At 32.2% G+C, this 12,840-nt stretch overlaps 1 protein-coding gene across 1 annotated transcript in view; it reads left to right on the forward strand.

The window, feature by feature from the left end:
- Positions 1-12,840, forward strand: part of LOC127720810 (uncharacterized) — a 110,219-nt gene that overhangs the window by 33,782 nt on the left and 63,597 nt on the right. The window contains exon 3 of the mRNA XM_052227560.1: positions 2,905-2,988. Within this exon, the coding sequence (XP_052083520.1) occupies positions 2,913-2,988 (76 nt within the window). The 5' untranslated portion in view covers positions 2,905-2,912. The remainder of the gene's footprint in view (positions 1-2,904; positions 2,989-12,840) is intronic.

Genomic DNA, 12,840 nt, shown 5'->3' on the forward strand with positions numbered 1-12,840 from the left:
GGGGTTACACAATTCCCTACAAGGGTTTTACAGAACAAATATCGGGTTCACACAATACCCTGCAAGGGCTCCGCAGACGGTCAAGTGTGAAAAAGTCCCTAAAATTAACAAATCCGTGACTGAAACTTAGCCACAAAAGTTTTCCCTTCCCTATGCTTTGACTTTCCCTCCCTCATTGACTAGCCCAGCGAAGCCGTGGGTAGCCAAAAACTAGAAATAGGTGACCTGTCAGGGATCTCCTAAAAACAAAATGGAGGTGCTGTTTGGGCCCCTTTTTAGCTCACCTGGCCCGAAGGGCCAAGTGAGCTTTTCTCATCACTTCGCGTCCGTCGTCCGTCGTCGTCGTCGTCGTCGTCGTCCGGCGTCGTCTGTTAACTTTTACAAAAATCTTCTCCTCTGAAACTACTGGGTCAAATTTAACCAAACTTGGTCACAATCATCATTGGGGTATCTAGTTTAAAAAATGTGTCCGGTGATCCGGTCAACCAACCAAGATGGCCGCAATGGCTAAAATAGATCATAGGGGTAAAATGTAGATTTTGGCTTATATCTCTGAAACCAAAGCATTTAGAGCAAATCTGACATGGGGTAAAATTGTTTATCAGGTCAAGATCTATTTGCCCTGAAATTTTCAGATGAATCGGAGAACCTGTTGTTGGGTTGCTGTCACTAAATTGGTAATTTTAAGAAAATTTTGCAGTTTTTGGTTATTATTTTGAATATTATTATAGATAGAGATAAACTGTAAACATCATAATGTTCAGCAAAGTAAGATCTACAAATAAGTCAACATGACCAAAATGGTCAGTTGACCTCTTAATGAGTAATTGCCCTTTATAGTCAATTTTTAACATTTTTTTGGTAAATTTTTGTAATCTTTCACAAAAATCTTCTCCTCTGAAGCTACCAAGACTAATTTAACCAAACTTGTCCGCAATCGTCATTATGGTATCTAGTTTAAAAAATGTGTCCGATGACCCCGCCCGCGAACCAAGATGGCCGACATGGCTAAAAAATAGTACATAGGGTAAAATGCAGTTTTTGGCTCATATCTCTGAAACCAAAGCATTTAGAGCAAATCTGACAGGATAAAATTGTTCATTAGGTCAAGATCTATCTGCCCTGAAATTTTCAGACCAATCAGGCACCACGTTGTTGGGTTGCTGCTCCTGAATTGGTAATTTTAAGAAAATTTTGCAGCTTTTGGTTATTATCTTGAATATTATTATAGATAGAGATAAACTGTAAACAGCAATAATGTACAGCAAAGTAAGATCTACAAATAAGTCAACATGACCAAAATTGTCAATTGACCCCTTAAGGAGTTATTGCCCTTTATAGTCAATTTTTTACAATTTTCATAAATTTTGTAAATTTTTGTAAATTTTTACAAAATATTTTCCACTGTAACTACTGGGCCAAGTTCATTATAGATAGAGATAATTGTAAGCAGCAAGAATGTTCAGTAAAGTAAGATCTACAAACACATCACCATCACCAAAACACAATTTTGTCATGAATCCATCTGTGTGCACATATACCAAGGTGAGCGACACAGGCTCTTTAGAGCCTCTAGTTTTAAGTATTCTTCGCTTAAGAATTCAACTCCCCGAGTGAATTAGTACGAAAAATGCTCGCAGCGCCAATGTAAGCTGTTTACACTTACCGTGACGATAACTTGTACTTCTGTATGATACAAAATCTTCGTCGGCTTGACGAAGACGACTGTTCTGGTTTTCTAGGCTTTTTCGAATGACAGATCCGGAACGAGGCTGTCTAGATATAGGAAGATGTGGCAATCCCAAAAAAATTACCAGTGTAAAACCATTCAAACGGAAAAACCAACGGTCTAATCTATATAAAAACGAGAAACGAGAAACACGTATGAACTACATAAACAGAAGACAACTACTGTAATCAGATTCCTGACTTAGGACAGGTGCAACCATTTGCAGCGGAATTAAACGTTTTAATGGTACAAAACTTTCTCCCTTTTCTGAAACAATAGTATAACATCATAACATAGAAAAACACACTATAAAATATCAATTGGAAGGCTTAACTCAATCAAAAAACGTAAATTAACACACAATGAACGAATAAATTTGACCTGTGACACCTGAATGCAAATACACAGTTAATAAAAAAATACAAGGGATAAATAATTAAAGTCAAAAGTAAATCAACAGACCGATATAACATGTTACTTTTATTATTCTTCCCTTAGTTTATTTATTTTGTATTTACATTGTGTCATAGGTCAAATTTATTTGTTCAGTGTATGTTCAATGGTGTTAATATTTCCTTTGATTGAGTTAAGCTATTTCAGTTGATATTTTATAGTGTGTCTTTCTATGTTGTGATGTTACACTATTGTTTCAGAAAAAGGGTGAAGGTTTGGTACCATTAAAACGTTTAAACCCGCTGCATTTGTTTGCACCTGTCCTAAGTCAGGAATCTGATGTTCAGTAGTTGTCGTTTGTTGATGTGGTTCATAAGTGTTTTTCTCGTTTCTCGTTTTTTATACTAGTATAGATTAGACCGTTGGTTTTCCCGTTTGAATGGTTTTACACTAGTAATTTTTTGGGGCCCTTTATAGCTTACTGTTCGGTGTGAGCCAAGGCTCCGTGTTGAAGACCGTACTGTGACCTATAATGGTTTACTTTTATAAATTTTGACTTGGATGGAGAGTTGTCTCATTGGCACTCATACCACATCTTCTTATATCTAGGTCTGTCTTCCGGATCTGTCTCCTCTGCCAGTGGAACACCACCGACCCTACCCCGAGGTACTACACTTACTTCATTACTGGATGGTTCTTATTTCTGACTGAAACACGTAATCGCGTAAATTCTCAATAAAAAAAAACCAGTTTTTCTTCAATTTAAGTTTCTTATGTTTTAGGCAGCGATATGGTGGTCATTTACCTGTTAAACACGCTGTGTCGAATCCTTATGGTGATGACATGTTTCAGCAATGCTGATAGATGTAAGTTAATAGTTGATAATATCGATTTGCCGCGAATATTTAATCAACGTAATTGATCAAACAATCAAAGAATTTATCGTCTTCATACCGATTGTTTCTTGGTAACTAACTTTCATTGATTTATATCAAATTCTGTATCCTCGAAATGAGCAACATCTTAACCTCAACGAAAACTGTGGCCTTTACAGTTTTTATGATGTTTGTTAAAATATCACTACAAACCAGTAAAGGTCTGAAATGGCCTATATCTGTACTCGACTGTACTGGTTTTTACTCGACCAGTCTGAATTGGTCTGAATTTTACTCGACATTACTCGACCCAGTTTTAACCATACTCGACCGTACTGATTTGTACTTGACCCTTATCTTTGCCATTGAAAATAGTCTGAACTATTACTCGACCAGTCTGAAACAGTCTTAACCCATTCTTGACCTGTACTCGACCAATTTTTTCAGTCTAAACCATACTCGACCAAAGGTCTGAACAATACTCGACCAGTCTGAACCATACTTGACCAAAAAACCTATACTTTTTTTTTAATTTTAGCTGTTAAATTTTTTTGTCTTACATGACAACAGCCACAATAAAATAAAGATATATATAAAAACATATTTTTACATCCTTACATGATTCTCAAATTTATCAAATAGAGATAGTTAAATTATCTTATCTTATCTTATGTAATAATTTAATTATATTCATTTTAAAGTTTTAGAGTTTTGTTAAAAAAAAAGATTTTCTTTTAACTAAAAACCACACCTTTACTGAGGGTAATAAAACCTTATTAAGGTGCTTCTTGTTTGGCATGTGTTTTTTTTTTTTTTTTTTTTAATTTTAATTTTCCTAAATTCCTAAAGAAAAACTATATAGGTTTCATGGTTACATACAATAGTTATATAATTATCTTTTTAATGAGGTAACAACAGTCAAAAAATCACTGAAATTGTTTAACCTTATATTAGAAATATATCTATTCTTATTATAATTTGGGATATATTATATATAATATATTTCAAAAAGGGATAAAAAAAATTAAAGAAATAGATAAACCTTTCTTCTGATTAGTGGTAAAGTATAAAGTAATACCTCATGCTTGGGGCAAACTCATTAAAAAGATCACACCTGGTCAGAGAGTATTAATTGCTAATTAACATTCATTAAAAATTGCAACATCCTGTAAAACTTAAATCACAAGGTCTTTTGAATTCACTAGATAAGTATAATACACGAGTTTAAGAAAAAAAGGGCTTTCTTTTTACCTGTAAAATACACATGTACTGAGGTAATTAAACCTTATTAAAGTGCTTTTTGTATGCCATGTCTTTAATTTTGACAAAAGTTATTTAAATTTAATTGAAATAAATTTTTTCTGCAACTTTGGAACACATTTCCTTTTTTAAATGATTATCAAGGATTGCTATGGAAGTTCTATTATCATGATTATATTAAATTCTTGGTTTTACAAAACAAAGGTGTGATTTTTTGTCGAGCCTTCGACTTTAGTCGAAAAAGCGAGACATAGCGATCCTATATTTCGTCGTCGGCGGCGTCCACAAATATTCACTCTGTGGTTAAAGTTTTTGAAATTCTAATAACTTTCTTAAACTATCCTGGATTTCTACCAAACTTGGACAGAAGCTTGTTTATGATCATAAGATAGTATCCAGAAGTAAATTTTGGAAAAAAAAATCCTGTTTTTCCGTATTTTACTTGTAAATGGACTTAGTTTTTCTGCCGGGAAACATTACATTCACTCTGTGGTTAAAGTTTTTAAAATTTTAATAACTTTCTTAAACTATCCTGGATCTCTACCAAACTTGGACAGAAGCTTGTTTACGATCATAAGATAGTATCCAGAAGTAAATTTTGAAAAAAAAAATCCTGCTTTTCCGTATTTTACTTGTAAATGGACTTAGTTTTCCTGCCGGGAAACATTACATTCACTTTGTGGTTAAAGTTTTTAAAATTTTAATAACTTTCTCAAACTATCCTGGATTTGTACCAAACTTGGACAGAAGCTTGTGTATGATCATAAGATAGTATCCAGAAGAAAATTTTGAAAAAAAAATCCTGTTTTTCCGTATTTTACTTGTAAATGGACTTAGTTTTTCTGCCGGGAAACATTACATTCACTCTGTGGTTAAAGTTTTTAAAATTTTAATAACTTTCTCAAACTATCCTGGATTTGTACCAAACTGGGACAGAAGCTTGTTTATGATCATAATATAGTATCCAGAAGTAAATTTGTTAAAAAAAAACTTTCATTTTTTCCGTATTTTACTTATAAATGGACTTAATTTTTCTGCCAGGAAACAATACATTCACTCTGTGGTTAAAGTTTTTAAAATTTTAATAACTTTCTTAAACTATCCTGGATTTCTACCAAACTTGGACAGAAGCTTGTTTATGATCATAAGATAGTATCCAGAAGTAAATGTTGAAAAAAAAATTCCTGCTTTCCCGTATTTTACTTGTAAATGGACTTAGTTTTTCTGCCGGGAAACATTACATTCACTTTGTGGTTAAAGTTTTTAAAATTTTAATAACTTTCTCAAACTATCCTGGATTTGTACCAAACTTGGACAGAAGCTTGTTTATGATCATAAGATAGTATCCAGAAGTAAATTTGTTAAAAAAAAACTTTCATTTTTTCCGTATTTTACTTATAAATGGACTTAATTTTTCTGCCAGGAAACAATACATTCACTCTGTGGTTAAAGTTTTTAAAATTTTAATAACTTTCTTAAACTATCCTGTATTTGTACCAAACTTGGACAGAAGCTTGTTTATGATCAAAAGCTAGTATCTAGAAGAAAATTTTGTTAAAATTTTGTACCTGTTTATCCGTATTTTACTTATAGATGGACTTAGTTTTTCTTCCAGTTAACATTAAATACAGTCTGCAGTTAAAGTTTTTAAAACATTTATTAGATTCATAAACTATCCTGGATTTTATACCAAACTTTGACAGAAGCTTCTTACAATCAAAAGACAGTACTTATCTAAAGGAATATTTTTATTGATTTTTTTCCTCATTTTGTTGAGCCTTTGATTAACAGCAAAAGTAGGCGAGACACTGGGTTCCGCGGAACCCTTACGAATTTTTTTAATTTATTAGGTTGCTTTATATACTATTTTAAATATTTTAATTAAAAAAATGTTCACTGCATTATTAACTAAACTCAACTGACACCATAAATCTATACAAGGCTTAAGTAAATGGTGAAAATTGTCCAGTAACCATAAAATATATCTGAAACATTCAAAAAAAAATTTGAATAACATTGAAAATATTAGTCACAATTCAGTTTTGAGATTATTTGATCAGCTTGTTTTATTTTAATTTTAAAGGTGATATATATATGTAAGTGTTGATAAATATGGTGTTGAATTTATATTATGTTTATTGTGAAATTTTGGTTTCAATGTCATATTGAATACATTTTAAATTTCAAATTGTTGTTCAAATTTCTAGCCAGGGGAAATAGCTGTTAAAACAGTTCCTAAATTGATGAAATACAATAGATAGATACAAAAATTAGGTCTAGGTTGGTTAAGACTTAGTCGAGTATGGTTCAGACTAGGTCGAGTATGGTTCAGACTAGGTCGAGCATGGTTCAGACTAGGTCGAGTATGGTTCAGACTAGGTCGAGCATGGTTCAGACTAGGTCAAGCATGGTTCAGACGAAAATAAAATGGTTAAGTACTGGTCGAGTAAAGGTCGAGTACAAGTTCAGACTGTTAAGTATGGTTCAGACTACAGTCGAGTATTATCAAGTAAATTTCAGACCAATTCAGACTGGTCGAGTAAAAATCAGTACAGTCGAGTACAAATATAGGCCATTTCAGACTTTTACTGGTTTGTAGTGTATATATATATATAAGTCGAAGAAAAACCTATAACACCATGACAGATATAACCAACAAAACGATGATAAGGCAAACAACACTGAAAACAATTCATAGACATAGAAAACACTAACCGCATAATAAACCGGGTATGATCTTTACATGTAGGTACTTAGGATGATTAAGCGGACCCTGCACCACATGAAGTGCTATTCTAATATATTCTGAATGTGGTGAAACATAAACATACTTTATTTGTCTCATGATATAAGGTAAATGCAAGTCTTGACTATTAAAAATGCAAATTAAAAGATCAGAGTCATCATTCTCATATCATTTATTAGTATTAGACTCTTAGCAAACAAAAATAAAAAAAAACCTATACAAATTTTATCAATCATATTATGAAAAAGAGTGCGAATTTTTATTAATAAAAAAAATGTAAACGTATAGTTTACCTTCCAGTCGAGTGATATTCCCCCAACATCTACACTGCAGCATGTCATTCTCTAGATTATCGTGTTTTCTATTTTGCCTTTTTTTTACGTATTTGACATATGATTTCCGATTTCCATGGTCATAATTTGTCTGTCGGTTGATTTTAACCTCTGTCCAGTATTTGTATAGTTGGAGACATTTTCTGAAAAAGTAAGACCCGACAATAAAAGAAAACTGAAACAAATAAAACATTGACAAATATGAATCTATGTTACTGATATACATCAGATTTAGAAGATATCGTCTAAATATTTAACGAAATTCGTCGGAGCCACATTCCCGCCTTCCTTTCCTATAGGTTGACATCCCTACATGAGCTACAATGTATCTCCAATTTTTCTTCCGATAACTATTTTGAAGGGTGCCACTAATAGAACTGGAACTGGTAACTCATCCAACGTTTCTGGGTTCAATCCTCTTATTTTGGTGGGGTTCGTATGTGTTAGAGGGCATGATTTCATTTCAGAAGGATAGGTGATGGAAATTTCTCTCGGTAAAGCCTCTTATGTGGTGTTGATATTTTTTTTCAATTATTAGCTTTCCATCATCTGTATAATGCATGCTGATGGAGTTAGTGTTTGTCCTGTACTCATTCAGAAATGTTTTTCTCAATTGGTCACGTTTAAAGGGAATACTGCTATTTCCAAAACTGATTGGCCCCATTATGTGTTCAACTTCTAGATATCGTCAATGATTGTCTTTCGTGAGTTCGTAATGTGTTTTGTCATTTTTTTATATTTGGTGCTGATTGGCGATTGTAAGAGGTCTCTGTTCAATCTTTTGATTTTTGAAATCTTATGGCGATTTGAAGCTTGAAATATTTTGTTGACGCTTTGTCAATGTTGAAGTCCGTATGTTGACCACTAGATAACTTTTTTTGGTTTCAGTATTGTTTGATTGCTTAATAACTGACGAAAGCGTTTCATTTTTATTCAACATCGTTGCATTAGTCACTTGTAAGTTCGTCAACTGGTATTATGGCAAATTGTTGACGACCACTGTTTGTGAAATACACAAACAACTATAACTTGATCTCTTTTCGGTCAAATAGCTCTTCAAATATTTATACATCATTTAGTTTGCTTTCATATCTTTTATGTACAGGGAAGGTAAGAAAAGTGCTGATTTTGAAGCATTGAATCGATACCGCTACCTGTGAAATGTTAGTCCCAAAGGGTACCATTAGCCAAGTTATTAGTGCGTCGCAACTGACATCTTACGGTTTAAATTGATTAATTAGAAATTGTTAGGGCACTTTGATTTCAAAATCTTTCGGATAGAGTTGACATTACATCGATTAAGGTTTTTTGGTTCTCTTGGAGTCATATATATAGCTCCAGAAAGATTTATGCATCCTTGGTTCGCCATCGTTTTATTTTTAAGCTTTCATTATGAATTTGTTAGAGGAACGAAAGCTCCATTCCCTCAAAAATGACCTTCGACGGTTGACTGTGAAATTATTTATTCATAAAAAAGAAGAAATATTAGAATTATTAATCAATGCCGACAATTGGGACTAATGCTTGAAGAGACTAAAGATTTCAAGTATAAATCAACAATAAGTTAATATTTCAGTGTCCCAGAGCTATGTGTTTATCAGTAACATTTCGTTAATTAAATATATTTAGTATTTCAATTACTTTTGTTGTTCTGCGTCTTGAATAAATCACTGTTCAGGTCACCCGTAATTACAATATTTTTTGAATTGATAAGCCAATCCTATTGCATGATTTAAGCGTGTCCAATAAAATAAGATCTTTGTCGTAGATACCGTGTTGTTATTGATAAAGATTTGAACGAGCGATGACCTTCTCCAGCTGTTTAAGATTTAAATGTGTATAACGGTACAGATTAAATCTGTCATAGATACAGATTAAGAACGACTGATGAAGTATAACAAATTGACACCTAAGTGAAAGTAATCAAATCAATTCCGAATGACTAATAATTATTATATACAATTACACAGGCTTGTATTCAAGTTATCATATATATACAAAAGAAATAAAAAAACATAATATAATAAAAAAATATAAAAATATGAAATTGGCGATACGGGCAACATGCTAGCAATTAATATGTATTTAAAAAATAAAAAAATAAAATACATATGTCAATTAAATTCACATTCGCGCCACTTGCACTAGACGACAGAGTGTAGATGTAGTACCGTGACTTCAAATAACTGTGACCATATTCTTTAAGGAGAAAGTCACGAGCCACTTTAGTATACATCAAACAGAAACATAACTCGTAGAGTATTGAATGAAACCCCAAACAATGTGAACCCAATAGCAAAGCGAGCCTTTTAAAAGTGAGTATTTACAAGAGCTCGAAGCATAATTCAAAGAACAATGTGTTACTTCAAAATACCTCTCTACCGAGTGACATGTTGAGCGCTGGCCTATCCCATGTCAAACATAGGTAACTCAAGTATACCCACTCTTTCAGTTTATTTTAGTTTAATTTTAATACCTGCATGTTGAGCGCTGGCCCAGCCCATGCTTAGAGGGTATGGGCTCACTTTGCAACCTGAGACGGATAACCTCGAGTGAAAAAACAATTTGCACACTAAAACATGTATCCAAAAGAACTGTCAAATGTACTAACAAATGATTCGTTCACCCGACGAGAGGGCTGCCTAGTTACCCGTTTTATTCAGGGCTGCCTCAGAACTCAGGTAATAATTTTGTGACAAATAAAGAATGGATGAAATCCATTATTACATTGCCCAAACGAAATGCTACACATGCTACCCTTGTAACGCATTGAGTATCCGAGAAAGTGGTTGTGCCAAATTGAATATTGTTACTTATTTACATGTTATCGACTAATTATAGCAACTTTACAAAAATAGGCAGAAATTGATAATCTGATAAAATACAAAAAATAATAATGAATCATTAAATGTCTCATACGAAGTAAAGAACAAATTTGTACTACATGTAATATTTGATTTTAACAAAAGAATCGTAATTATTTGCACATTTTCAACAAGGCTTAACGAATGTCAACTTCAGATGTTCTTATATAACGACTGTAGCAGTCAGATTTCCAACGCCCTAAAGTTTGAATCATATGATCTTGGATACCATTAGAACTACAAGTTGTGGCTGCTCCTATTCGGAAAGAATGTCCACTGTATTTATCGACATTTAAACCTAGTGTTATAGAATTGTTTTCAATTTGTCTATAAATAACGATCTGCGTAAAGATAAATTACTACTGTCAACCAATAGCGGATCAATATCTGTTGCACCGTTCATTTTCCTGGATATTACGTATTGTGACAACTGTACATTAGTATACTGAAGATAGCACGGGAAATCAAAATCAATCAGACTTCAGTTATATTATACTATTTTGAAGCTTTTGATTCGAACATTTGATTTTTATCACAAAGAATAGAAATTTTTCACTGAGAACAATACTGTGTTGAGAAAAGTGCTGAGTCATCATAATAAGTCAAATTGATGGGTACTGATATAAAACTTTATTCTAGGATTTCAATATTAACTATATTGTATAAAATGCACCAAACTATAGTTCTTTTGTATTTGTTTTCACCTTTCGCAATGATTAATTCAATTGGAAACACCAGAATTCAAGTCACGACAAATATTTTTAACTGAAATATTTGCCTTTTTTGCTGTGTAATTCCCTAAATGTATCACTTGGGTATTTCTCTAGACATAATCTATTAAAATGGGAAATTGTCTGGTTAAATTTGTTCTGTTTATGGAGTAAGACAATATTTGGTCATACTAGAAGCATTTTCAGTGTTATAATTGTCCATCTAAGAAAAAAAGAGGCCCACTTGAGGCTAAATTTAGATAGAATTTATACTCTCCTGTGTAAAGAATTGTTCACATTCTTGGCAATTCATGCAGCAAATATTTCAATAGTGCTTCATTTTGTGGTTTCTATCTTTTATTTTATCAGGCATATATAATTTTTCATTTTCTACTGTTTGAAAGGACTTTTGTTGGAAATTAATACTCCCAAGGGACATAATTCAGCTTTTTCATAGATTAATACAGGCAACAAAGGCAACTTTAGAGCTGAGTATTTTGCATATTTAATGTTTTAAGTGTCTAATATCTTTGTTTTATCATCTCAAGACAGAATAATGGATTTTAAAACAAGCTCTGAAATTTTGAACCACAATATGGCATATACTAAAGCATGGAATGGAGATTAGTATGAACAATCTTGAATTTGTGCTTATGTTGTAAATTTTGGATGAAATGAATACAAATTAAATGGAACTGTCATTTTTATCTGTTTAAATGGAACTGCTTATTATTCTTTTTTAAATAAGATAAGATATGATTGGATACAGGTTGTTTATTAAGCCTTATCTGAAAGAAGCAGAGAAAGAGGTAAACCAGCATGTAGGGGTGGGGACATAAAATGATCCATGTTTCTTTAAGTAATGGGGACAAACAAGTATTTATTATAGCCAAGGTTTTCACAATAACCCAGTATTGCATTAATGGTATCATAAGAATTCTTTATATCTTTATGTCACAATATACTGAAGATAGCAAGGGAAATCAAAATCAATCAGACTTAAGTTATATTATACTATTTTGAAGCTTTTGATTAGAACATTTGATTTTTATCACAAAGAATAGAAATTTTTCACTGAGAACAATACTGTGTTGAGAAAAGTGCTGAGTCATCATAATAAGTCAAATTGATGGGTACTGATATAAAACTTTATTCTAGGATTTCAATATTAACTATATTGTATAAAATGCACCAAACTATAGTTCTTTTGTATTTTTTTTCACCTTTTGCAATGATTAATTCAATTGGAAACACCAGAATTCAAGTCACGACAAATATTTTTAACTGAAATATTTGCCTTTTTTGCTGTGTAATTCCCTAAATGTATCACTTGGGTATTTCTCTAGACATAATCTATTAAAATGGGAAATTGTCTGGTTAAGTTTGTTCTGTTTATGGAGTAAGACAATATTTGGTCATACTAGAAGCATTTTCAGTGTTATAATTGTCCATCTAAGAAAAAAAGAGGCCCACTTGAGGCTAAATTTAGATAGAATTTATACTCTCCTGTGTAAAGAATTGTTCACATTCTTGGCAATTCATGCAGCAAATATTTCAATAGTGCTTCATTTTGTAGTTTCTATCTTTTATTATATCAGGCATATATAATTTTTCATTTTCTACTGTTTGAAAGGACTTTTGTTGGAAATTAATACTCCCAAGGGACATAATTCAGCTTTTTCATAGATTAATACAGGCAACAAAGGCAACTTTAGAGCTGAGTATTTTGCATATTTGATGTTTTAAGTGTCTAATATCTTTGTTTTATCATCTCAAGACAGAATAATGGATTTTAAAACAAGCTCTGAAATTTTGAACCACAATATGGCATATACTAAAGCATGGAATGGAGATTAGTATGAACAATCTTGAATTTGTGCTTATGTTGTAAATTTTGGATGAAATGAATACAAATTAAATGGAACTGTTAT

The sequence above is a fragment of the Mytilus californianus genome, unplaced genomic scaffold (assembly GCF_021869535.1).
Source record: "Mytilus californianus isolate M0D057914Y unplaced genomic scaffold, xbMytCali1.0.p SCAF_11, whole genome shotgun sequence".
Lineage (NCBI taxonomy): Eukaryota > Metazoa > Mollusca > Bivalvia > Mytilida > Mytilidae > Mytilus > Mytilus californianus.